Source organism: Aquarana catesbeiana, linkage group LG06 (genome assembly GCF_042186555.1).
Source record: "Aquarana catesbeiana isolate 2022-GZ linkage group LG06, ASM4218655v1, whole genome shotgun sequence".
NCBI lineage: Eukaryota > Metazoa > Chordata > Amphibia > Anura > Ranidae > Aquarana > Aquarana catesbeiana.
Window position 1 is genome coordinate 36,632,953 of NC_133329.1, and position 24,352 is coordinate 36,657,304.

At 44.4% G+C, this 24,352-nt stretch overlaps 1 protein-coding gene across 1 annotated transcript in view; it reads left to right on the forward strand.

The window, feature by feature from the left end:
• The first annotated feature begins 17,363 nt into the window (after positions 1–17,363).
• LOC141148307 (guanylate-binding protein 7-like) overlaps positions 17,364–24,352 on the forward strand; it is a 94,491-nt gene continuing 87,502 nt past the window's right edge. The window contains exon 1 of the mRNA XM_073635611.1: positions 17,364–17,585. Coding sequence (XP_073491712.1) covers positions 17,384–17,585 — 202 coding nt within the window. The 5' untranslated portion in view covers positions 17,364–17,383. The remainder of the gene's footprint in view (positions 17,586–24,352) is intronic.

Sequence of the window (24,352 nt, forward strand, 5' to 3'; positions counted from 1 at the left end):
GATCGGACCCCCCACCCGCGGGAGGCAAATCACGTATATGTACGTGATTTTGCCTGCCCGTGCCGCCTTGCCGACGTACATCGGCATGAGGCGGTCCTTAAGTGGTTAACCACTTGAGGACCGCCTCACGCCGATGTACGTCGGCAAGGTGGCACGGACAGGCAAAATCACGTACATATACGTGATTTGCCTTCCGCGGGGGGGTCCGATCGGACCCCCCCCCGGTGCCTGAGGCGGTCGCCATTTCTTCCCGGGCGATGAGAGGTCAGGGGGAGGCCATCCATTGTTGGCCACCCCCTCCCGAATGAAAATGCTTCCTTTACCTCTGTAATGTAAACAGAGGGAAAGGAAGTGATGTCATCCCTCCTCGAGCCGGTCTTTTCATCCCGGCGCCGAGGAGAGAAGACATCAAGTAAGTCTGCACAACACTACACTAACAGTAGAACACACCAGGCACACTTGTCACCCCCCATCACCCCCTGATCACCCCCCGATCACCCCCCTGTACTCCCTGTCACTCTGACACCAATAGCATTTTTTATTTTTTTTGCATTGGTGTCAGTTTGTGTCAGTTACAAATGTTAGGGCAGTTAGGTTAGCCCCCTTTAGGTCTAGGGTACCCCCCCTTAGGTCCAGGGTACCCCCCCTAACCCCCCCTAATAAAGGTTAACCCCTTGATTACCCCCCGTCACCAGTGTCGCTAAGCGATCGTTTTTCTGATCGCTGTATTAGTGACACAGGTGACGCTAGTTAGGGAGGTAAGTATATAGGTTCGCTGTCAGTGTTTTATAGCGACAGGGACCCCCATATACTACCTGCTAAAGGTTTTAACCCCCTGATTGCCCCCTAGTTAACCCTTTCACCAGCGATCACCATTTAAGTGTTACGGGTGACGCTGGTTAGCTAGTTTGTTTTTTGTAGTTTATTATAGTTTATTATAGTTTTAGGGCACCCGCCGTTTATTACCTTATAAAGGTTTAACCCCCTAATTGCCCGGCGGTGATATAAATTACGTTTTTAGGGTCAGCTAAGGTCTGCGTCGCCCCAGGCAGCGTCAGGTTAGCGCCAGTACCGCTAAAACCCACGCACGCAGCATACACCTCCCTTAGTGCTATAGTATCTGAGCGGATCGTTATCTGATCCGATCAGATCTATACTCCCCAGCAGTTTAGGGTTCCCATAAACACAGTGTTAGCGGGATCAGCCCAGATACCTGCTAGCACCTGCGTTTTGCCCCTCGGCCCAGCCCTGCCCAGCCCACCCAAGTGCAGTATCAATTGATAACTGACACTTACAAAACACTAAGCACACATAACTGCAGCGTTTTCAGAGTCAGGCCTGATCCCTGCGATCGCTAACAGTTTTTTGGTAGCATTTTGATACAGTCGCTGACAGTCATGAGCTTTTTTGCCTGTGAGTCTCACTAGTGTACCCCTAAATTTAGAGCCCAAAATGGCAAATCGAAGGTACACTAGTGAAGAGGCCTACACGTTTCTGAGCATGACAGATAGTGAAGAGGAAGTCACTCATCTGTCAAGTTCAGGCTCAGAATACGATCCTGTAGAGGACAGCGGCTCCATGACAGATAGCTCTGACGACGGAGTTGTGGTCCCTGCTAAGGTCAGGCGTACCAGACCCCAATCTTCTTCTGTCCTTGAAGTGCAAGAACCACAGGGCTCTCATATGGAGCAGAGAAGTACTAGCGCCGCTATTCCTTCTGGTGAACTGGCAAGCACCAGCGGCCTAGTACACCCTGGTCGTACATCCAGCACTGCAGTATCACGTGGTGACGTGGCAAGTCCCATAAGTGCAGTTCAAGCTGGTGACGTGGCAAGCACTAGTAGTGTCCCGCTGCCACCAAGAAGACAAAGACAGGCCCGTCGTGCCCATAGTGCCCTTCCTGCTGCATTCGCCAATCCGAATTGGGAACCCACCACTTCTGCAGCACCCGTACTTCCCCCTTTCACTGGCCAACCCGGAATTCAGATGGAAACAGTTGACTTTACGCCACTGGATTTTTATTCACTGTTTTTCACCGAAGATCTCTATAGATCTATTGTGGACCAAAGCAATTTATACGCTGGTCAACACATCGCCGCTAATCCCCAGTCCTCCCTTGCCAGAGATTGGAGACCAATTACGGTCTCCGAATTTAAGATCTTTCTGGGCCTTTCCCTCCTCATGGGGTTGAATAAAAAGAGTAAGTTGCGGTCATATTGGTCCACTGACCCAATTTACCATTCGCCCTTGTTCTCTGCTTCCATGGTCAGGGCACGATACAAGCAGATTTTGCGGTTCATGCACTTCAACGACAATGAACTCCGTCGTCCCCGTGGAGACCCTACATACGATCGGCTCTACAAAATTCGGCCCCTCGTAAACCACTTCAACCAACGTTTTGCAGACTTGTTTACCCCCCATCAAGTTGTCTGCGTTGATGAGTCCCTGATTAAATTTTTTGGCTGCTTGTCATTCAAACAGTACCTTCCCAGCAAGCGTGCCAGATATGGGGTCAAGATGTATAAGCTCTGTGACAGGGCCACAGGCTATACATATAGTTTTATGGTTTACGAGGGCAAAGATAGTCACATAGAGCCGACAAATTGCCCTGACTACATAGGAAGCGCTGGCAAGATAGTGTGGGACTTGGTGTCACCCTTATTCGGAAAGGGGTACCACTTGTACGTGGACAATTATTATACGAGCGTGCCACTTTTTAGTCACTTGTTTGATCATCAGATTGGAGCATGTGGCACCGTGTGACCTAATCGCCGGGGCTTTCCCCAGCGGCTTGTAGATTCCCGTCTTAGGCTGGGGGAGAGAGCCTGCTTGAAGTATAATAATTTGCTCGCTATGAAGTGGAGGGATAAGAAGAATGTTTTCGTTCTCACCTCCCTTCATGCAGACACGACGACCCAAATTCCTACGGCGACTGGTGTTGTGGAGAAACCCCTCTGTGTCCACGAATACAACCTTAATATGGGAGGGGTGGACCTCAACGACCAGTTGTTGGCGCTGTACCTAGTTGCCCGTAAGGCCAGACGCTGGTACAAAAAAGTGTCTGTTTATTTATTTCAATTGGCTTTGCTGAACGCTCATGTGCTATACAGAGCTTCAGGACGGACTGGATCCTTCCTTAACCGGTTCAATACAGGGCAATTTCACCCCCTTCCTTCCCAGGCCAATTTTTAGTTTTCAGCGCTGTCGCACTTTAAACGTCAATTGCGCGGTCGTGCAACGTTGTACCCAAAAAAAATTGACGTCCTTTTTTCCCCACAAATAGAGCTTTCTTTTGGTGGTATTTGATCGCCTCTGCGGTTTTTATTTTTTGCGCTATAAACAAAAGAAGAGCGACAATTTTGAAAAAAACACAATATTTTTTACTTTTTGCTATAATAAATATCCCAATTTTTTTTTTTAAAAACTAATTTTTTCCTCAGTTTCGGCCGATACGTATTCTTCTACATATTTTTGGTAAAAAAAAATCGCAATAAGCGTATATTGATATATATATTGGTTTGCGCAAAAGTTATAGCGTCTACAAAATATGGGATAGATTTATGGCGTTTTTAAAAAAAAAAAATTATTTATTTTTTTAGCGCCGATCGTGATTTTTTTTCATGACTGCGACATTATGGCGGACACATCGGACACTTTTGACACATTTTTGGGACCATTCACATTTATACAGCGATCAATGCTATAAAATTGCATTGATTACTGTGTAAATGTGACAGGCAGTGAAGGGGTTAACCACTAGGGGGCGGGGAGGGGTTAATATGTTTCCTAGGGAGTGATTACTAACTGTAGGGGGAGGGGACGTACAAGGGGAGGAGACCGATCAGTGTTCCTCCGTTCTGGGAACACAGATCGCTCTCCTCAGAGCTGACAGGCTGTGGATCTGTGAGTTTACACACACAGATCCACATGCCGGTCCGGTTAACCGGCAATCGCGGGTGCCCGGTGGACATCGCAGCCGCCGGGCACACGCACCGGGTCCCGAGGAACGCGGCGGGCGCGCGCGCTCCCGGCTGCGCGCGCGCGCCCCCTAGGCGGCCGGGAATCCCAGGGCGTCATATGACGCCCACCCAGGATGGGAGATCCCATCTGTGGACGTCATATGACTATGGGCGGGTATTGAAGTGGTTAAATTCCAGACGGTGCTCTACCTCACCTTCCCCAACCAAATGCAGTAAGCCGGCTGCATGAGAGGCATTTTCTTTATGTCATCCCGAGTACCCCTACCCAACGAGCCCCCCAAAAAAGATGTCGTGTCTGCAGTAAGCGCGGATTTAGGCGTGACACCCGGTCTTATTGTCCCTCCTGTCCTGGCAATCCTGGTCTTTGCATGGGTGAATGCTTTGAACGCTACCATACATTAGTTGAGTATTAGCGTAGGGTTCAGCACTGCACAGACTAGGCACACTAACACAGGGTCTCCCAAGATGCCATTGCATTTTGAGATACCCAAACCTGGAACCAGTTCCAAAAGTTAAAAGTTACTAAAAAAAAGTGTAAAAAAAAATAAAATAAAATTAAAAAAAATAAAAACACAAAAAAAATATAAAATAAAAAAAAATAAAAATAGTTGTTTTATTGTTCTCTCTCTCTCTCTATTCTCTCTCTATTGTTCTGCTCTTTTTTACTCTATTCTATTCTGCAATGTTTTATTGTTATTATGTTTTACCATGTTTGCTTTTCAGATTTTTTATACTTTACTGTTTACTGTGTTTTGTTGGTAACCATTTTATTGTTTTCAGGTACGCCATTCAGTTGCAGCGCGGATTTATTTATCTTGACAGCAACAGCGTTTGCTCCCACGACATATAAAGCCGCGACTCCAACGCTGTCGGAGGTGATTTCACCACCACAGTTACATACTTCAGCATATATGTCGAAGCGTGGGGGCAGCAGTGGGTGGAGGAGCAATTTGCTCCTGCCTTTTGCGGGAGGATGCCCCCATGCTTCGGCATATATATATTTTAGGCACAGGTTGCGTTAAATGTTTTATTTTTTACTATGTTTTTTTTTTGTATTTGCTTTGCAGGTATGGTAAGTCTTACTGTTATACTGTAATGTTACTTTGTTTTATTGTTAACCATCATTTGCTTAGCAGGTACGCCATTCAGTTGCAGCTCGGATTTATTTATCTTGACTGCAACAGCGTTTGCTCCCACGATATATAAAGCCGTGACTCCAGCGCTGTCGGAGGTGATTTCACCACCACAGTTACATACTTCAGCATATATGCCGAAGCGTGGGGGCAGCAGTGGGTGGAGGAGTGATTTGCTCCTGCCTTTTGCGGGAGGATGCCCCCATGCTTCGGCATATATAAATGGTGCATGTACAGTGGCTTGCGAAAGTATTCGGCCCCCTTGAACTTTTCAACCTTTTGCCACATTTCAGGCTTCAAACATAAAGATATAATTTTTTTTTTTTTTGTGAAGAATCACCAACAAGTGGGACACAATTGTGAAGTAGAACGAAATCTTTTGGATTTTTGAAACTTTTATAACTAAAAAAAAAATGAAAAGTGGGGCGTGCAAAATTATTCGGCCCCCTTGCGTTAATACTTTGTAGAGCCACCTTTTGCTGCGATTACAGCTGCAAGTCGCTTGGGGTATGTCTCTATCAGTTTTGCACATTGAGAGACTGAAATTCTTGCCCATTCTTCCTTGCAAAACAGCTCGAGCTCAGTGAGGTTGGATGGAGAGCGTTTGTGAACAGCAGTTTTCAGCTCTTTCCACAGATTCGCGATTGGATTCAGGTCTGGACTTTGACTTGGCCATTCTAACACCTGGATACGTTTATTTGTGAACCATTCCTTTGTAGATTTTGCTGTATGTTTGGGATCATTGTCTTGTTGGAAGATAAATCTCCGTCCCAGTTTCAGGTCTTTTGCAGACTCCAACAGGTTTTCATCCAGAATGGTCCTGTATTTGGCTGCATCCATCTTCCCCTCAATTTTAACCATCTTCCCTGTCCCTGCTGAAGAAAAGCAGGCCCAAACCATGATGCTGCCACCACCATGTTTGACAGTGGGGATGGTGTGTTGAGTGTGATGAGCTGTGTTGCTTTTACGCCAAACATATCATTTGCATTGTGGCCAAAAAGTTCGATTTTGGTTTCATCGGACCAGAGCACCTTCTTCCACATGTTTGGTGTGTCTCCCAGGTGGCTTGTGGCAAACTTTAGACAAGACTTTTTATGGATATCTTTGAGAAATGGCTTTCTTCTTGCCACTCTTCCATAAAGGCCAGATTTGTGCAGTGTACGACTGATTGTTGTCCTATGGACAGACTCTCCCACCTCAGCTGTAGTTCTCTGCAGTTCATCCAGAGTGATCATGGGCCTCTTGGCTGCATCTCTGATCAGTCTTCTCCTTGTCTGAGCTACAAGTTTAGAGGGACAGCCAGGTCTTGGTAGATTTGCAGTGCTCTGATACTCCTTCCATTTCAAAATGATCGCTTGCACAGTGCTCCTTGGGATGTTCAAAGCTTGGGAAATCTTTTTGTATCAAAATCCGGCTTTAAACTTCTCCACAACAGTATTACGGACCTGCCTGGTGTGTTCTTTGGTCTTCATGATGCTCTCTGCGCTTTCAACAGAACCCTGAGACTATCACAGAGCAGGTGCATTTATACAGAGACTTGATTACACACAGATGGATTCTATTTATCACTAACAGTCATTTAGGACAACATTGGATCATTCAGAGATCCTCGCTGAACTTCTGGAGTGAGTTTTTTGCACTGAAAGTAAAGGGGCCGAATAATTTTGCACGCACCACTTTTCAGTTTTTTATTTGCTAAAAAAGTTAAAAATATCCAATAGATTTCGTTCCACTTCACAATTGTGTCCCACTTGTTGGTGATTCTTCACAAAAAATTAAAATTTTATATCTTTATGTTTGAAGCCTGAAATGTGGCAAAAGGTTGAAAAGTTCACGGGGGGCGAATACTTTCACAAGCCACTGTATGCCCATCATTAGAAGTGGGTGGATGAAGGGAGGTATTCTAATGGTGGGTATACCCACCGATCAATATCTTTTTTTCGTTCAGCCCACAGGCTGCATGAAAAAAAAGTTTACAATATATGCCCAACAAGGACCAGCAACGTATTGGTATGTTGCTGGACTTTGAGTGGTTATACCAGAATGATGCCTGCAGGTCTAGGTACCATCTTGGTATCATTCTTTTCAGCCAGCGGTCGGCTTTCATGTAAAAGCAATCCTAGCGGCTAATTAGCCTCTAGACTGCTTTTGCAAGCAGTGGGAGGAAATGCCCCCCCCACCGTCTTCCATGTTTTTCTCTGGCTCTCCTGTCCCAACAGGGAACCTGAAAATGCAGCCGGTGATTCAGCCAGCTGACCATAGAGCTGATCAGAGACCAGAATGGCTCCAAATATCTCTATGGCCTAGGAAACCGGAAGCTACAAGCATTTCATGACTTAGATTTCGCCGAATGTAAACAGCGCCATTGGGAAATTGGGAAAGCATTTTATCACACCGATCTTGGTGTGGTCAGATGCTTTAAGGGCAGAGGAGAGATCTAGGGTCTAATAGAGCCCAATTTTTTTAAAAAAGAGTACCTGTCACTACCTATTGCTATCATAGGGGATATTTACATTCCCTGAGATAACAATAAAATTGATAAAAAAAATAAAAATGAAAGGAACAGTTTAAAAATAAGATAAAAAAGCAAAAAAATAATAAAGAAAAAAAAAAAAAAAAAAAAAAAAGCACCCCTGTCCCCCCCTGCTCTCGCGCAAAGGCGAACGCAAGCATCGGTCTGGCGTCAAATGTAAACAGCAATTGCACCATGCATGTGAGGTATCACCGCGAAGGTCAGAATGAGGGCAGTAATTTTAGCAGTAGACCTCCTCTGTAAATCTAAAGTGGTAACCTGTAAAGGCTTTTAAAGGCTTTTAAAAATGTATTTATTTTGTCGCCGCTGCACGTTTGTGCGCAATTTTAAAGCATGTCATGTTTGGTATCCATGTACTCGGTCTAAGATCCTCTTTTTTATTTCATCAAACATTTGGGCAATACAGTGTGTTTTAGTGCATTAAAATTTAAAAAAGTGTGTTTTTTCCCCAAAAAATGCGTTTGAAAAATCGCTGCGCAAATACTGTGTGAAAAAAAAATATGAAACACCCACCATTTTAATCTGTAGGGCATTTGCTTTAAAAAAATATATAATGTTTGGGGGTTCAAAGTAATTTTCTTGCAAAAAAAAATAATTGTTTCATGTAATCAAAAAGTGTCAGAAAGGGCTTTGTCTTCAAGTGGTTAGAAGAGTGGGTTTATGTGTGACATAAGCTTCTAAATGTTGTGCATAAAATGCCAGGACAGTTCAACCCCCCCCCCCAAATGACCCCATTTTGGAAAGTAGACACCCCAAGCTATTTGCTGAGAGGCATGTCGAGTCCATGGAATATTTTATATTGTGACACAAGTTGCGGGAAAGAGACAAATCTTTTTTTTTTTTTTTTTGCACAAAGTTGTCACTAAATGATATATTGCTCAAACATGCCATGGGAATATGTGAAATTACACCCCAAAATACATTCTGTTGCTTCTCCTAAGTATGGGGATACCACATGTGTGGGACTTTTTGGGAGCCTAGCCGCACACGGGACCCCGAAAACCAATCACCGCCTTCAGGCTTTCTAAGGGCGTAAATTTTTGATTTCACTCTTCACTGCCTAGCACAGTTTCGGAGGCCATGGAATGCCCAGATGGCACAACCCCCCCCCCCCCCCCCAAATGACCCCATTTTGGAAAATAGACACCCCAAGCTATTTGCTGAGAGGTATAGTGAGTATTTTGCAGACCTCACTTTTTGTCACAAACTTTTGAAAATTGAAAAAAGAAAAAAAAAATACATTTTTCTTGCCTTTCTTCATTTTCAAAAACAAATGAGAGCTGCAAAATACTCACCATGCCTCTCAGCAAATAGCTTGGGGTGTCTACTTTTCAAAATGGGGTCATTTGGGGGGGTTTTGTGCCATCTTGGCATTTTATGGCCTTCAAAACTGTGATAGGTAGTGAGGAGTGAAATCACAACTTAACGCCCTTAGAAATCCTGAAGCCGGTGCTTGGTTTTCGGGGCCCCGTATGCGGCTAGGCTCCCAAAAAGTCCCACACATGTGGTATCCCCGTACTCAGGAGAAGCAGCAGAATGTATTTTGGGGTGTAATTCCACATATGCCCATGGCATGTTTGAGCAATATATCATTTAGTGACAACTTTGTGCAAAAAAAAAAAAAAAAAGTGTTACTTTCCCGCAACTTGTGTCAAAGTATAAAATATTCCATGGACTCAACATGCCTCTCAGCAAATAGTTTGGGGTGTCTACTTTCCAAAATGGGGTCATTTGGAGGGGTTTTGTGCCATCTTGGCATTTTATGGCCTTCAAAACTGTGATAGGTAGTGAGGAGTGAAATCACAACATTACGCCCTTAGAAATCCTGAAGGCGGTGATTGGTTTTCGGGGCCCCGTATGCGGCTAGGCTCCCAAAAAGTCCCACACATGTGGTATCCCCATACTCAGGAGAAGCAGCTAAATGTATTTTGGGGTGCAATTCCACATATGCCCATGGCCTGTGTGAGAAATATATCATTTAGTGACAACTTTGTGCAAAAAAAAAAAATGTCACTTTCCCACAACTTGTGTCAAAAAATAAAGTATTCCATGGACTCAACATGCCTCTCAGCAAATAGCTTGGGGTGTCTACTTTCCAAAATGGGGTCATTTGGGGGGGTTTGTGCCATCTGGGCATTTTATGGCCTTCAAAACTGTGATAGGTAGTGAGGAGTGAAATCAAAAATGTATGCCCTTAGAAATCCTGAAGGCGGTGATTGGTTTTCAGGGCCCCGTACGCGGCTAGGCTCCCAAAAAGTGGTATCCCCATACTCAGGAGAAGCAGCTGAATGTATTTTGGGGTGCAATTCCACATAGGCCCACGGCCTGTGTGAGCAATATATCATTTAGTGACAACTTTTTGTAAATTTTTTTTTTTTTTTTGTCATTATTCAATCACTTGGGACAAAAAAAAATAAATATTCAATGGGTTCAACATGCCTCTTAGCAATTTCCTTGGGGTGTCTACTTTCCAAAATGGGGTCATTTGGGGGGGGGTTTGTACTGCCCTGCCATTTTAGCACCTCAAGAAATGACATAGGCAGTCATAAACTAAAAGCTGTGTAAATTCCAGAAAATGTACCCTAGTTTGTAGACGCTATAACTTTTGCGCAAACCAATAAATATACGCTTATTGACATTTTTTTTTACCAAAGACATGTGGCCGAATAAATCTTGGCCTAAATGTATGACTAAAATTGAGTTTATTGGATTTTTTTTATAACGAAAAGTAGAAAATATCATTTTTTTCAAAATTTTCGGTATTTTTCCGTTTATAGCGCAAAAAATAAAAACCGCAGACGTGATCAAATACCATCAAAAGAAAGCTCTATTTGTGGGAAGAAAAGGACGCAAATTTCGTTTGGGTACAGCATTGCATGACCGCGCAATTAGCAGTTAAAGCGACGCAGTGCCAAATTGGAAAAAGACCTCTGGTCCTTAGGCAGCATTATGGTCCGGGGCTCAAGTGGTTAAATAAAAAAAAAGGCTTAAAATCCCAAAAAAAATTAAATAAAAAAAAAAAATTCTGTCAGATGTGACAACTAATAACAATATATTCAGGGAATCCCAATAAAAAAACAAAAATAAAACTTTGTGAGAAGTGTGTGTGAATATGAGCAGCAAAACTACTTAATTCTTGTCACATTATAAAGAAGAAGAGAGTGCGCTGTATTAAACCATTTTGAACATTGCAGCGTGACGAAAGTGCTGTATCCATTGCGAATGCTAAGTTTACCAGAACGAGCTGTTCCGTCTTGGAATTTCTTCTGAGCATGCGTGGCACTTTGTGCGTCGGAACAGGCCACACACGGTCGGAATTGACGCGATCGGATTTTGTTGTCGGAAAATTTTATCTCCTGCTCTCCAACTTTGTGTGTCGGAAAATCCGATTTAAAATGTCCGTTGGAGCCCACACACGGTCGGAATTTCCGACAACACGCTCCGATCGGACATTTTCCATCGGAAAATCCGGCCGTGTGTACGGGGCATAACAGTGGCGTAGCACGCAAACGCAATATAAATGGTGGTGGGTATAACAGGCACTCTGATAGCACTAAGAGTCATTCTAGATATAAGAGTCAGGGCATAAACAAGGGTGACACCAGGGTTTTTTTTTTTATTAAAGATGGAGAGTGCAAAAACTGGTGAAGCTCTGCATAGAAACCAACCAGCTTCCAGGTTTTATTGTCAAAGCTTAATTAAAGAGGAACTGCAGTCTGCTCACATAATTTGTAATAAAAACATCTTTGCCATTCTGAAGCTTCCCTCCAACCACTTTGCATATTATTTAATAAAATCCCTCCTGTGAGTCTGGCTGCAGCCATTTTAACTGTGGGCAGCTGAAGCTGCTGCCTGTTCACTTCCTGGATTTACACACTTTTACCAGGCAGGAAACAGGAAGTGGGCTGTATAAGGTATTTACTGGCAGAAAAAAAAGTTTTACTATCTAAAGTTAAAACAACAACAAGGGTAGAATATTTAATAGATGGAAAGTTGAAAATATGACTGAAGTTCCGCTTTACACAAGCTGATGTTAGAAGCTGATTGGATGACATGGAACCCCCTTTGGGTTCTTTAAATCCAATCAGAGTTGGGAGTGGGTCTAATGCTTTTGCACAATCTGTACTACATTCCAGGTGGGCACCTAAACTTAAAAGGGGTTGTAAAGGTTTGTTTTATTTTTTTTTTTAATAACAAACATGTTATACTTACCTCCTCTATCCCATCTGGGTCAGTCAGACCACCTTTCTTTATTCCTTATTCCAGCATATATTCCTATCAGGCAGAAAATAGATCCAGAGTGGAAAATAAGCAGAATTTGACCAAAGGGCATTCTCTCACGGCTACAGGATTGTTTAGAAAGAACAAATTGGGAGATATTTGGGCAACAGGATTTAGATCTGTATACAGAAACAGTTCTGGACTATATAAAAACTTGTGTGGACAATGTTACTGAGGATAAACACATTTGGGTTTTTTAAAATCAGAAACCCTGGATGACTAAGGAAATAAAGGGGTGGATTTACTAAAGCCCTGTGCACTTTGCAAAGTGCAGTTGCACTCTGCAAGTGCAGTTGCTCCAGAGTTTAGTAAATGAGCAGAAGGTCTGCTGACGTCTGTCATCCAATCATGTGAAAGCAAAAATGCTGTTTTTTAAATTTTCCTGGCACATGATTGGGTATTCTTTGCAAAGTGAAGGCTTAGCTCATTTACTAAGCTCTGAAGCAATTGCTCTTGCAGAGTGCAACTGCACTTTACAAAGAGTACAATCTATTTGCCTTTAGTAAATCAACCCCAAAGAGTCTTCTTAGAGAATGGAATAGAGCATTCAGGGTCTGAGATAAAGCCATGGGCTTAGCATAAGGGGTTGCAGGGGTCACAATCGCAACCCCACCCCAAGCTTTAGGGGGCCCCTGCAGCCTCCCTGTCATATTATCATATCCTCCACAAAATCCAGCTCTGATCTGCCCTAGGGTCCTACAGCTACGCTCCAGTACTGGGCTTCTACTTTGCCTTCCACAGTCCACACTGCTCTGTTCCCATTGGCTGGGGAGAAGCTGTGAGCCATTTCCTGAATGGAGAGGAGCACAAGGTGAGAACAGCCCAGGATGGGGAAGTGTCTGTGCTGTGTGCTGGCAACATGGAATGGTAACCGAGCTCAGCAAGGCAAGAGGAGGAGAGTGCTGTCCTATGGCCACGATGGGACCGATGTCACTGGTGAGATATGACACTGCTCAGTGTCTAAAGATAAAAACAATGTGTCTGCGCTAGAAAAAATCGCTACACTCAAAGTGCAGTATTAATATAAACAACATAGATGTTGATATAAATGTGCATGCGTGAAAATACCCCTAAGTGCTAAAGTATAAAGTGCACAATGCTATGTAAAACACAGAATGTGAGTGATCAAACAAAACAACATATCAATTAAAATATCAAAATAAAATACAAGAGAATATAACAAATAGTGAATAAATGAAATCCAAAACCGTGTATATCCAATGATATAAAAGTGCCCAAATAAATTAGTCCAAAGATTTGGTGAATTTCACATATCCTATCTTCCAAAATGTGCCACCAAGAAACATGCTGTGGTGTCTTCCAGCCGCCCCCACAGGTGTATATGCTCACCTTCCTATGTGTGACACAGCGATTAAACTATGTCAAACAAAGCCTTGGAGCCACTCCTGTGCTCATTAGGAACCAGCTGTGCAAACTTCCAATGTTCTCAAATGGAGATGGTTTATGCAAGAGAAAAAAACTCCATAGCGCAATATGTAGGTATAAAGGATTTTAATCAAATAATTAACTCCCCTAGCTGGGGTACTCACATATTGTGGGTGCGTGAGTGCACCATCCTTAACAAGCATAAAACGGTCAATCTCTCGGTATGGCGTGCGGTGTGGCGTATGTAACGAAAAAACTCCTTCTCTCTCTCTGCTGACAGCTCCGTCCAGGCCCCTCCCCTACGCGTGTTCGGCACCGGGACCACGTGCCTTCTTCAGGGGGAATCTGATTGGACGAGAGCTCCAGAGTGAATATATATAGCTCCGGCGGCCATTTTGCCTAAGACCGCAGACACATCTGTGTCTATAGCGGCCATTTTCCCTTAGGCCATGGATCAGGCTGACACCAGCCGTGTCAATCATGGCAGCCATTTTGCCTAGGATCACAGACATAAACCCTAATGGGCAGTAAAGGTAACTACAGTGGCCATTTTCCCTGAGACTACAAATCTGCTAAATAGCAGAATATGTACTATTAATAGCAGGATCTCACAATAAATGTTCCAATAAGATGTTATGCATAAGTTTAAATATTGGCATAGAAATAAATAATCTACTGTAATAATGATATATAACCATGTATTCTATATTGATATAATGCTATACAGGACGGAGCGGTCTGGCAAAGAGAGCACCGCCACACACCACACACGTTTAGATCGCCGCAAACGATAAAATATCACATAATATCCTATCTGATACATAATAAACAAATATACAGCATTCCATATATGGATTAATCGACCCCAAGGCTGGATCAACCAAATTAAAATTAAATATTACTAAAATATTAAAAACAAACATAACATACTTTATTCTAAAAATTGTTATTGAAAATATTTGAAACACATAAAAAATCATAATAAAATTCTTTTTAAGATATTAATCTAAAAAATCTATTCTAAAAAATCATACCAAAATAGATAAAATTTATATACCTAACATATTGATAGAATCACTGTGGGGAGGTAGTTGAACTATCAAGGGGAAAAAAGGAACATCAAAGTGTACAATCTATAGTGGATGCCCTAGCTGAGCCCAATAGATAAGGCATCCCTTTCAACTCAAAACGAGAGAGAACAGAAATGGTAAAAGGTATATCGCCAAAGCAAACAGTATCAATAGTTACTCAGAAAACATCTCAAATCGAAATCTCTATTCAATCCTCCAGGGACCAAAGACCCAAGCTGGTGTATCCACCACGATTCCCTTTTGCTTATCTCTCTGACAAAATTAGAACCCCTCCAGTGGCGTTTGGGCGCCTCAATCCCCCAAAACTTCATGCCTACGGTACTTTGGTTGTGTACCCTCTTAAAATGCACATATAAACCATGTTTATCAGACCCATTGCGTATGTGCCTCACATGTTCTTCTATGCAATCTTTAAGAGCCCTGGTGGTGCGCCCCACATACAACAGGTTGCATGGGCACTTTAAGGCATAGACCACCCCTACTGTGTCGCAAGATATGAAATCCCTAATCTTATACGAAAAGTTGTTCCTAGGGTTCGAGAATTCCTTTAACCTCCTAGTGTTGTCCGGGATCCTCCTGCAACTGTAACATCTGCCGCAGCTATGGAACCCTTCTAGGCCCAGAAACATTTTAGGTTTTGGAGGGGGGGGATCTACCACATTATGTATCAGCCTATCCCGCAAGCTGGGAGCTCTCTTAAAAACAAATTTCGGTTTATCCGGGAGAACATCTTTGAGCTGGGTGTCCTGTTTTAACACGCTCCAATATTTGCATATAATCCTCCTTACTTCATAACTTTGTACTGAATAATCAAGTATTACACTAATACCCTCATGAACATCATTACCGGTTACTTTGATAGCATCTTTTAGAAGATCCGCCCTACTCATGTTGCCAATTCTACTTCTTTCTTTCTCCAAAAGCTCCTTCTGATATCCCTTCTCCAAGAACATGGTACTCAACCTCTCTGACTGGATCTCATAATCCACCATCCTAGTGCAATTTCTTCGCATCCTCATATATTGTCCACTCGGGATGTTTTTTAACCAGGGTTTATGATGACAACTCGTAACCGGAATATACGAATTCCGGTCCGTAGCTTTGAAGAAGGATTTGGTGATAATACCCTCATTGGTGTTGGAAATCTCTAGATCCAGAAAATGTATATTTTCTGTACTAACATTCCAGGTGAGGGAGATGTTCCGATCGTTGACATTCATGGAGTTCAGTAAACCCATAAGACCTTCCATATCCCCTCTCCAAATAATTAAAAGATCGTCTATAAATCTCTTGTATAGTACGATATCTCCATTGTCGTCCCTTAGGTTTTCCTCTTCCTCCCATTTGGCCATATAGAGATTTGCTACACTAGGGGCGAATTTAGCGCCCATCGCGACACCTTTCTTCTGTAAGTAGATCTTGTTATCATACCAGAAAAAATTATTCTGTAAACAAAAATCTAAACATTTCAAAAGAAAGAATGTAAGGTCCTCATCGATTGAATCTTCCTTATCCAAGGCCCATTTGACAGCATTCAGGGCACCCTCATGGTCGATGTTAGTATATAATGAGGCTACATCTCCTGTGGCCATAATTATATTCTCATGTGTAGCACATCCCCCAAGCAACTGCAGAGTATGCTTGGTGTCCCTAAGATAGGCATTGGTTTTCTTCACTAAGGGCTGTAGATGGATGTCTATATACTCTCCTAACCTGGAGGTAAGGGATCCAATACCGCTCACTATCGGTCTCCCGGGTGGATTTAGGCTGTCCTTATGGATTTTGGGTAAGTAGTAGATTAAAGGCAAGTGTCTCCTAGTCACCAGCTGGGATTCTCTTTACCCCCCACCTGGGGACTTCTACTTACCCCACTTCCCTGACAACTGGGGAAAAGACACACACCTCCGGGAGGTAACCTTCCCCCAACACCTGCCAACACTGACAGAGAAACCTTCAGAAATTGCTAAAACAAATCCCTTAACACCTCTTTGGGGGGCCCCTGAAGGGCTGCAGGCTCCAGATTTTGTGTCGCATGGCTTTGCTCCCCCAGATCTAAGTTGCCCCCTGACCACTCCCTCCATTCTGCATGCTATGCCCGGCTGCTGAGCTCCTTTCCCATTACAGCACTCTATACTGTTTCTCCTCCGCAGGGCTGAAATCACTTTCCTTTATAACACAGCCTGCTGAACTACAGAAAGTTTTTCAACTTAATGCATAGAATGCATTTAAGGTGAAAAACCTTGAGGGTTTACAACCCCCTTAAGGATTTCTATCAAAAATTTAGGAAACATTGCTAGTCAAATCTCAGCTGACTGAGAATCAATCAATACCTAACTCTACGATTGGCACTCAATTAACATACATTTTAACATAGTGGCCCCCCTAGCACTGGAGCTTTTCCCAAGACAACATCTGTACTGGGGAAGATCCAACAGTCATCCAATCCATTCATAATCCCAGTCTGGGCGATTTAAGTTCTCCAGTTTTGTTTGGCAGGCCCAATAGCCAGGGGACACCGGTAGGACTCACTCTCATACTCTCTGCATTCTGGGATGCAGGCCAAATAAATACACTCCAAGGCAATTGCAGTATAACGTCTTTACTGAATGTAGGTTCAGTCAGGTTCAATCAGTACAACAAAGGCACAGCTCTTCACATAACGGCTGAGCAATAGATTCAGTCCGTAGCCAAATATTTTATATTGGCTGGCATGGGGGAGATGGCTAAGCTTGGACAACAATACCTCAACTCTTCTTCAGCCCCATGTGGGGCCCAGCAACTCTAAGACCCTGTACCACTCACCTAATGGGACTCCCTCCACTCCACCTTCCTACAGGCTGCTCCTTGGAACACCAACAAAATAATCTTTGGCAAAGTACAAATTATTATCATCCTGATAGGAAAACTGATCTATGCTGTAATCCTTGAAAACAAGTCAATAAATGTTTCCTTCTTTCAGAACTGATTGTGTCATCGTCCATGGAATCTGCATTCAAAATGGATTGCCCAGTTTGCCTTATTGAGAACAAGGTAAAAGATGGAAGAGCACAACTTGTGGTGAACCCTGAGGCCATCAACATTCTCTCCAAGATCCCCCAACAAGTGGTGGTGGTGTCCATTGTTGGCAACCATCAGACAGGAAAGTCCTACCTGATGAACAGATTGGCTGGCGCTCAGAAAGGTGAGTGATCAGCTTTTAGTCAATCCCAAAATTATAATGGCATTAGATTTGGGCATGAATTTGAATGTCTCCAGCTGTATCCAAATGTCAGTGTTATTTTTGACAGTTAGGATTACCAATAAACTTCTGGTAGAAAGGGATCACAGGCTGCTCCAAAAGCTGTCTCTGCCTTCTACAGTATCTGCTTCTGCAGTTGCCTGATCACCCTTACCTTGACTGTCAATGCCACCAGGTCCTACTGTTCTATCTAAGTTGCTCAGTCTACTTTTTGGCCCCATCATGTCATCAGGCAGGGCTTACAGGAGCCTCCCAAACCATGCAGCACAATATTAGATAGCACAATATAAGATTGATTGCTCCTCTGTACACAGTGTGCAGCCTGATTCATATTTATAGTAGCTGTTTTGACACTTCTGGCTCGGAAATTCAAAAAGTTCCAGAATTTTTACAGAATTTGGCTAAACCGTTCTGAAGTTCATTAATTTCTCGTTATTACAAAGATTTAAAGCTATAATACTGTGTTTCAATTATATATATATATATATATATATATATATATTAAACTATCGATCTTTATTATGATTTTTTTGTTACCAAATCAAAAAGTTACAGCTGTAACAGTATCAGGTAAGATCCCTGTACAGTACAAAGGTCATAGTTAGCATTAGCGTTAGATATCTGAGTTACTAATATTTAGCAATTATTAAGATGACATTCAGATCTACACCTATGAGGACAGAGTGACAAGGAAAAAGCAAGAAAACATAGAAAGATCAAGGAATATATTAATGAGGAGAAAAAAGTAGAAAGGTACAAGGAGGAGCAAAGGTCTCATCATTAGGGATGAGCCGAACACCCCCCGGTTCGGTTCGCACCAGAACCTGCGAACGGACCGAAAATTTGCACGAACGTTAGAACCCCATTGACGTCTATGGGACTCAAGCGTTCAAAATCAAAAGTGCTCATTTTAAAGGCTAATTTGCATGGTATTGTCCTAAAAAGGGTTTGGGGACCCGGGTCCTGCCCCAGGGGACATGTATCAAGGGAGCAGTGATTTTAATGATGCTTAAAGGTAGAAAAAAAGTGAAATATTCCTTTAAATATCGTACCTGGGGGGTGTCTATAGTATGCCTGTAAAGTGGCGCGTGTTTCCCGTGCTTAGAACAGTCCCTGCACAAAATGTCATTTTTAAAGGAAAAAAAGTCATTTAAAACTGCTTGCGGCTTTAATGTAATGTCGGGTTCTGGCAAAATGGATGAAAATCAGTGAGACAAACAGCATGGGTAACCCCCAGTCCATTACCAGGCCCTTTGGGTCTTGTATGGATATTAAGGGGAACCCCGCACCTAAATTAAAAAAAAGGAAAGGCGTGGGGCCACCAGGCCCTATATACTCTGAACAGCAGTATACAGGCGGTGCAAACAAGACAGGGACTGTAGGTTTGTTGTTCAGTAGAATCTGTTTGTAATTTTGAACTGGTACATTTTTAACGTGTTTAGCTCCAGCCAAAAAATCGATTTTAAGCTTTTTGGAAAACATAGGGAAGGGTTATCACTCCTGTGACATTTGTTTTGCTGTCTGTGCTCCTCTTCAGAAGATTTCACCTCATTTTTTGTCCCAATGACAAATGTTTTTTGAAAATTTGGGTTTTTTTGTGAAACAAGGATTGGTGATAAAGCATCAGTGGAAAGGAGAAACGTTTTTCCCATATTAACTCTTACAGGAGAGAATTTCCCTTCCTAGGGGTAGATTTCATCTCACTTCCTCTTGTCTCCTTCTGTTTGCAAGTAGGAGTCGTTTGTAAGTTGGATGTTTGAAAGTAGGGACCTGCCCTATATACTCAGCAGAAATTTGGGCCTTAGGTGTTGTTGTGGCCACAACACTGTAAGCCCTCACAGGGCCCTGCTGTGAAATATTAGATCAAGAATTGTAATTACATGGCCCTGTTGAACAGGGGCAGAAAAATTGGGCCTTTGGTGGTGCTAGTGCCACAACACTGCAAGTCCTCACTCGCTCTTGGTGGGCGCAGAAACGGGCCCTGCTGTGAAATATTAGATCAAGAATTGTAATTACATGCCCCTGTTGAACAGGGGCTGAAAAATTGGGCCTTAGGCTCTGGTGCTGGTGCTACAACACTGCAACCCCTCACAGATACTCTAGTTGGAACGCAGAAACGAGCCCTGCTGCAAAGTATTGCATCAAAAATTGTAATTACACGCCCCTGTTAAACAGGGGCTGAAAAATTGGTCCTTAGGCACTGGTGCTGGCCCTCAGAACCAAAAATATTCTTACAAGCTATCAGCGTGATCATTGAGGAGGAAGAGGATAATTACTCAGGATAGTCACTCAGCATCAGCATAGGCAGTCTTTGAAGGGATCTGAGATTTCCAAAAAAATTATTCGGTTACATCAGCATCAGGTGCTTGGTAGCTGGTGGTGATGCAAGACTGATTCATTTTTATGAAGGTCAGTCGATTGACCGAGTCGGTGGACAGACGCACCCTGTGATCGGTTACAAAGCCTCCAGCAGCACTGAATGTGCGTTCCGAAAGAACGCTGGATGCAGGACAGGCCAGTAGCTCAATTGCATACTGTGCAAGCTCTGGCCAGTGATCCATCCTCAAGACCCAGGAACCCAGAGGATTGTTGGTGGGAAAGGTGTCCAAGTCAGATCTTGCCCCTAGGTATTCCTGCACCATGTAAAACAGACGCTGGCCATGGTTGCTGGAACCGATAATACCTTGGGGCTGCGGACCAAAAAATTGTCTGAACGCATCGGTCAGACGGCCACCTTCTCCACCGCTCCTTCTTTGACTGACCGAAGCCTCAGCAACACATTGTCCAGAAACAGGAGTTTGTAACCTCCCAGTCTCTGGGAACGCGTTGCACAGACCTTTCTGTAAGGAATCCCGAAGATGTTTCATCCTCTTCTCCCTCTACAATTGGAAATGTAAGGTCCGCAACCTTACCCTTGTAACGTGGATCAAGGAGGGTTGCCAGCCAGTATTGGTCCTTCTCCTTGATACCACGAATACGAGGATCCTTACGCAGGCTTTGCAGGATCAGGGAGGCCATGCGGCGTAGGTTTGCTGAGGCATTCGATCCGGAGTCCTCTGGGTCACTAAGGACGACATGGTCCGCAGCCACCTCCTCCCAGCCACGTACAAGTCCACGTGTTTCTTGGGACTGATCCCTTAAAGACTGCTGCTGATGCTGAGTGCCAGGCTCCACCTCCATACTGACACAATCCTCCTCCTCCTCTTCCTGTGTGATCGGTGGGCACTCTTCTTCCTGCCTCTGTTCTGCCTCAAGTGCCCTGTCCATTATTCCACGCAGCTTGTGCTCCAACAGGTGGACAAGGGGGAGAGTGTCACTGATGCATGCACTGTCACTGCTCACCATCCTCGTGGCCTCCTCAAATGGTGACAGGACAGTGCATGCATCCCTGATCATGGCCCACTGGCGTGGGAAAAAAAAACAAGCTCCCCTGACTCTGTCCTGGTGCCATAGTCGCACAGGTACTCATAGATGGCCCTCTGCTGCGTGTGCAGCCGCTGCAGCATGGCCAACGTTGAGTTCCACCTGGTGGGCATGTCACACATTAGGCGGTTCTTGGGCAGGTTAAAGTCCTTTTGGAGGTCTGCCAGCCGAGCACTGGCATTATATGACCGGCAGAAATGCACACAGACTTTCCTGGCCTGCCTCAGGACATCCTGTAAGCCCGGGTACCTGCCCAAGAATCGCTGCACCACCAAGTTAAGGACGTGAGCCAAACAGGGCACATGGGTCATTTGTCCCTGTCAGAGGGCAGAGAGGAGGTTGGTGCCATTGTCGCAAACCACCATTCCTGCCTTAAGTTGGCGTGGCGTCAACCACCTCTGAACCTGCCCCTGCAGAGCTGACAGAACCTCTGCCCCAGTGTGGCTCCTGTCCCCCAAGCACACCAGCTCAAGCACCGCATGGCATCTTTTGGCCTGCATACTTGCGTAGCCCCTTGAACGGCTACGGAGCACCACCGTTTCCGAGGACAAAGCACAGAAAAAGGCCATGGAGGAAGAAGAAGAGGAGGGGGTGGAGGAAAGAGGTGAGTCACAATCATTAGTAGTGGCATTTTGGAGGCGTGGTGGCGGAACAACCTCCAACACTACTGCACCTTGTCCTGCATCCTTCCCAGCTGCCAGCAGAGTCAGCCAATGCGCGGTGAAACTTAGGTAACGTCCCTGTCTATGCCTGCTGGACCATGAGTCAGCGGTAATATGCACCTTACCACTGACTGCCCTGTCCAGCAAGGCCAAGACATTGCCTTCCACATGCCGGTAGAGAGCCGGAATCGCCTTTCGTGAGAAAAAGTGGTGTTTGGGTACCTGCCACTGAGGAACCGCACATTCCACAAACTCACGGAAGGGGACAGAGTCTACCAACTGAAAAGGTAGCAGTTGAAGTGCTAGCAATTTTGCCAAGCTAGCATTCAACCGCTGGGCATGTGGATGGCTGGGAGAGAACTTCTTTCGGCGGTGCAGCAGCTGGGTCAGGGAAATTTGCCTGGTACAACCTGACGTCGGTGTACCGAAAGCAGATTGCCCACAAGTACTTGGCTGTGACACACCTAATTCTACACCTTCATTCCTCTCAGTGCAGGTCTCAGAGAGGACTGAAGGTATAGTGGGGTTGGAGATCTCAGCTGATGAGGAGCAAGGAGAGGTCCTCTTTGTTCTTTGTTGTGGGTCTTTTAAATACGCTTGCCAACTAACTGCATGGCATGTCAACATATGTCTGGTCAAGCATGTGGTCCCCAAGCGGGAGATGTTTTGGCCACATAAGATACACTTGAGACATATGTTGCAAATAGCAGCGGTGCGATCTGATGCACTCGTCTCAAAAAAGGCCCACACCAAAGAACTTTTTGAATAACGTGCAGAGACTGCAGCGCCCTGCACATGCGGAGCTTTGGGGTGTGATGCAATCAGTGTGCTGCCCTTAGGCTGGCCCCTGGAGGGCATCCTGCCTTGTTGGTGATGTGCTGCCTCCTCCTCCTCTCTCCCACGTTGAGTCAGTGACCTCATCATCCCCTCCCTCCTCATCAGTGGAGCAAACCTGGCAGTATGTTGCAGCAGGGGGAGCATGACTGCCAGATTGCTGTCCTTCTTGGGCACCCTCTCTGTCCGTGCTCACGTTACTGCCTTCATCTAGATCAGTATCATCATCAGAGCCTTCTAAACACTGGGCATCCTCCTGGAGCATGTACCCAACACTGTGGTCAAACAGTTCGAGGGACTCCTCAGGAGGACATGGTGGGGCTAGGGAAGGAGTCACTGATGACATTGAGCCCAGGGAAGAGGCCGCTGCTTTGTCAGACAAAGTACCCTGAGCATGGGTGAGAGAGGATGAGGAGGATGAGGACGGCTTGGTCATCCACTCAACCAAGTCTTCCGCATGTTGCGGCTTAACACGGCCAGCTGCCGAAAAAAAGGCCAAGCGTGTCCCACGGCCACGTGCTGATGAGGATGCACCGTCTCCATGACCAGCACCATTGCCTCTAGACACAGAGCCTGCTTGCCCTCTTTTATTGGCTTGCGACTGTCTGCCTCTCCTTGTTGGCCTTCCAGACATACTAATGGCCTGTAGCTGCACTAAGCTGGTATATATATATATATATATATATATATATATATATATATATATATATATGTACTGATACTGCAGCTAGCAAAATCAACTGCCTGCCTGTAGTATGAGAACACCACCAACCTTCTACAGATAGCTTTAGGTGAACACTGTGCAGAGGTCTTACTACACTAACTTGTAGTTTTAGCTGAACACTGTGAGCAGGACGCACTACACTAACTTGTAGCTTTAGCTGAACACTGTGAGCAGGATGCACTACATTAACTTGTAGCTTTAGCTGAACACTGTGCAGAGGTCTCACTACACTAACTTGTAGTTTTAGCTGAACACTGTGAGCAGGACGCACTACACTAACTTGTAGCTTTATCTGAACACTGTGAGCAGGACGCACTACACTAACTTGTAGCTTTAGATGAAGACGTTGCCGAGGTCTCACTACACTAAGTTGTAGTTTTAGCTTAACACTGTGAGCAGGACGCACTACACTAACTTGTAGCTTTAGCTGAACACTGTGCAGAGGTCTTACTACACTAACTTGTAGTTTTAGCTGAACACTGTGAGCAGGACGCACTACACTAACTTGTAGCTTTAGCTGAACACTGTGAGCAGGACGCACTACACTAACTTGTAGCTTTAGCTGAACACTGTGAGCAGGACACACTACACTAACTTGTAGCTTTAGCTGAACACTGTGCAGAGGTCTCACTACACTAACTTGTAGTTTTAGCTGAACACTGTGAGCAGGACGCACTACACTAACTTGTAGCTTTAGCTGAACACTGTGCAGAGGTCTCACTACACTAACTTGTAACTTTAGCTGAACACTGTGCAGAGGTCTCACTACACTAACTTGTAGCTTTAGCTGAACACTGTGAGCAGGACTCACTACACTAACTTGTAGCTTTAGCAGAACACTATGAGCAGGACGCACCACACTAACTTGTAACTTTAGCTGAACACTGTGCAGAGGTCTCACTACACCAACTTGTAGTTTTAGCTGAACACTGTGAGCAGGACACACTACACTAAGTTGTAGCTTTAGCTGAACACTGTGAGCAGGACCCACTACACTAACGTGTAGTTTTAGCTGAACACTGTGAGCAGGACGCACTACACTAACTTGTAGCTTTAGCTGAACACTG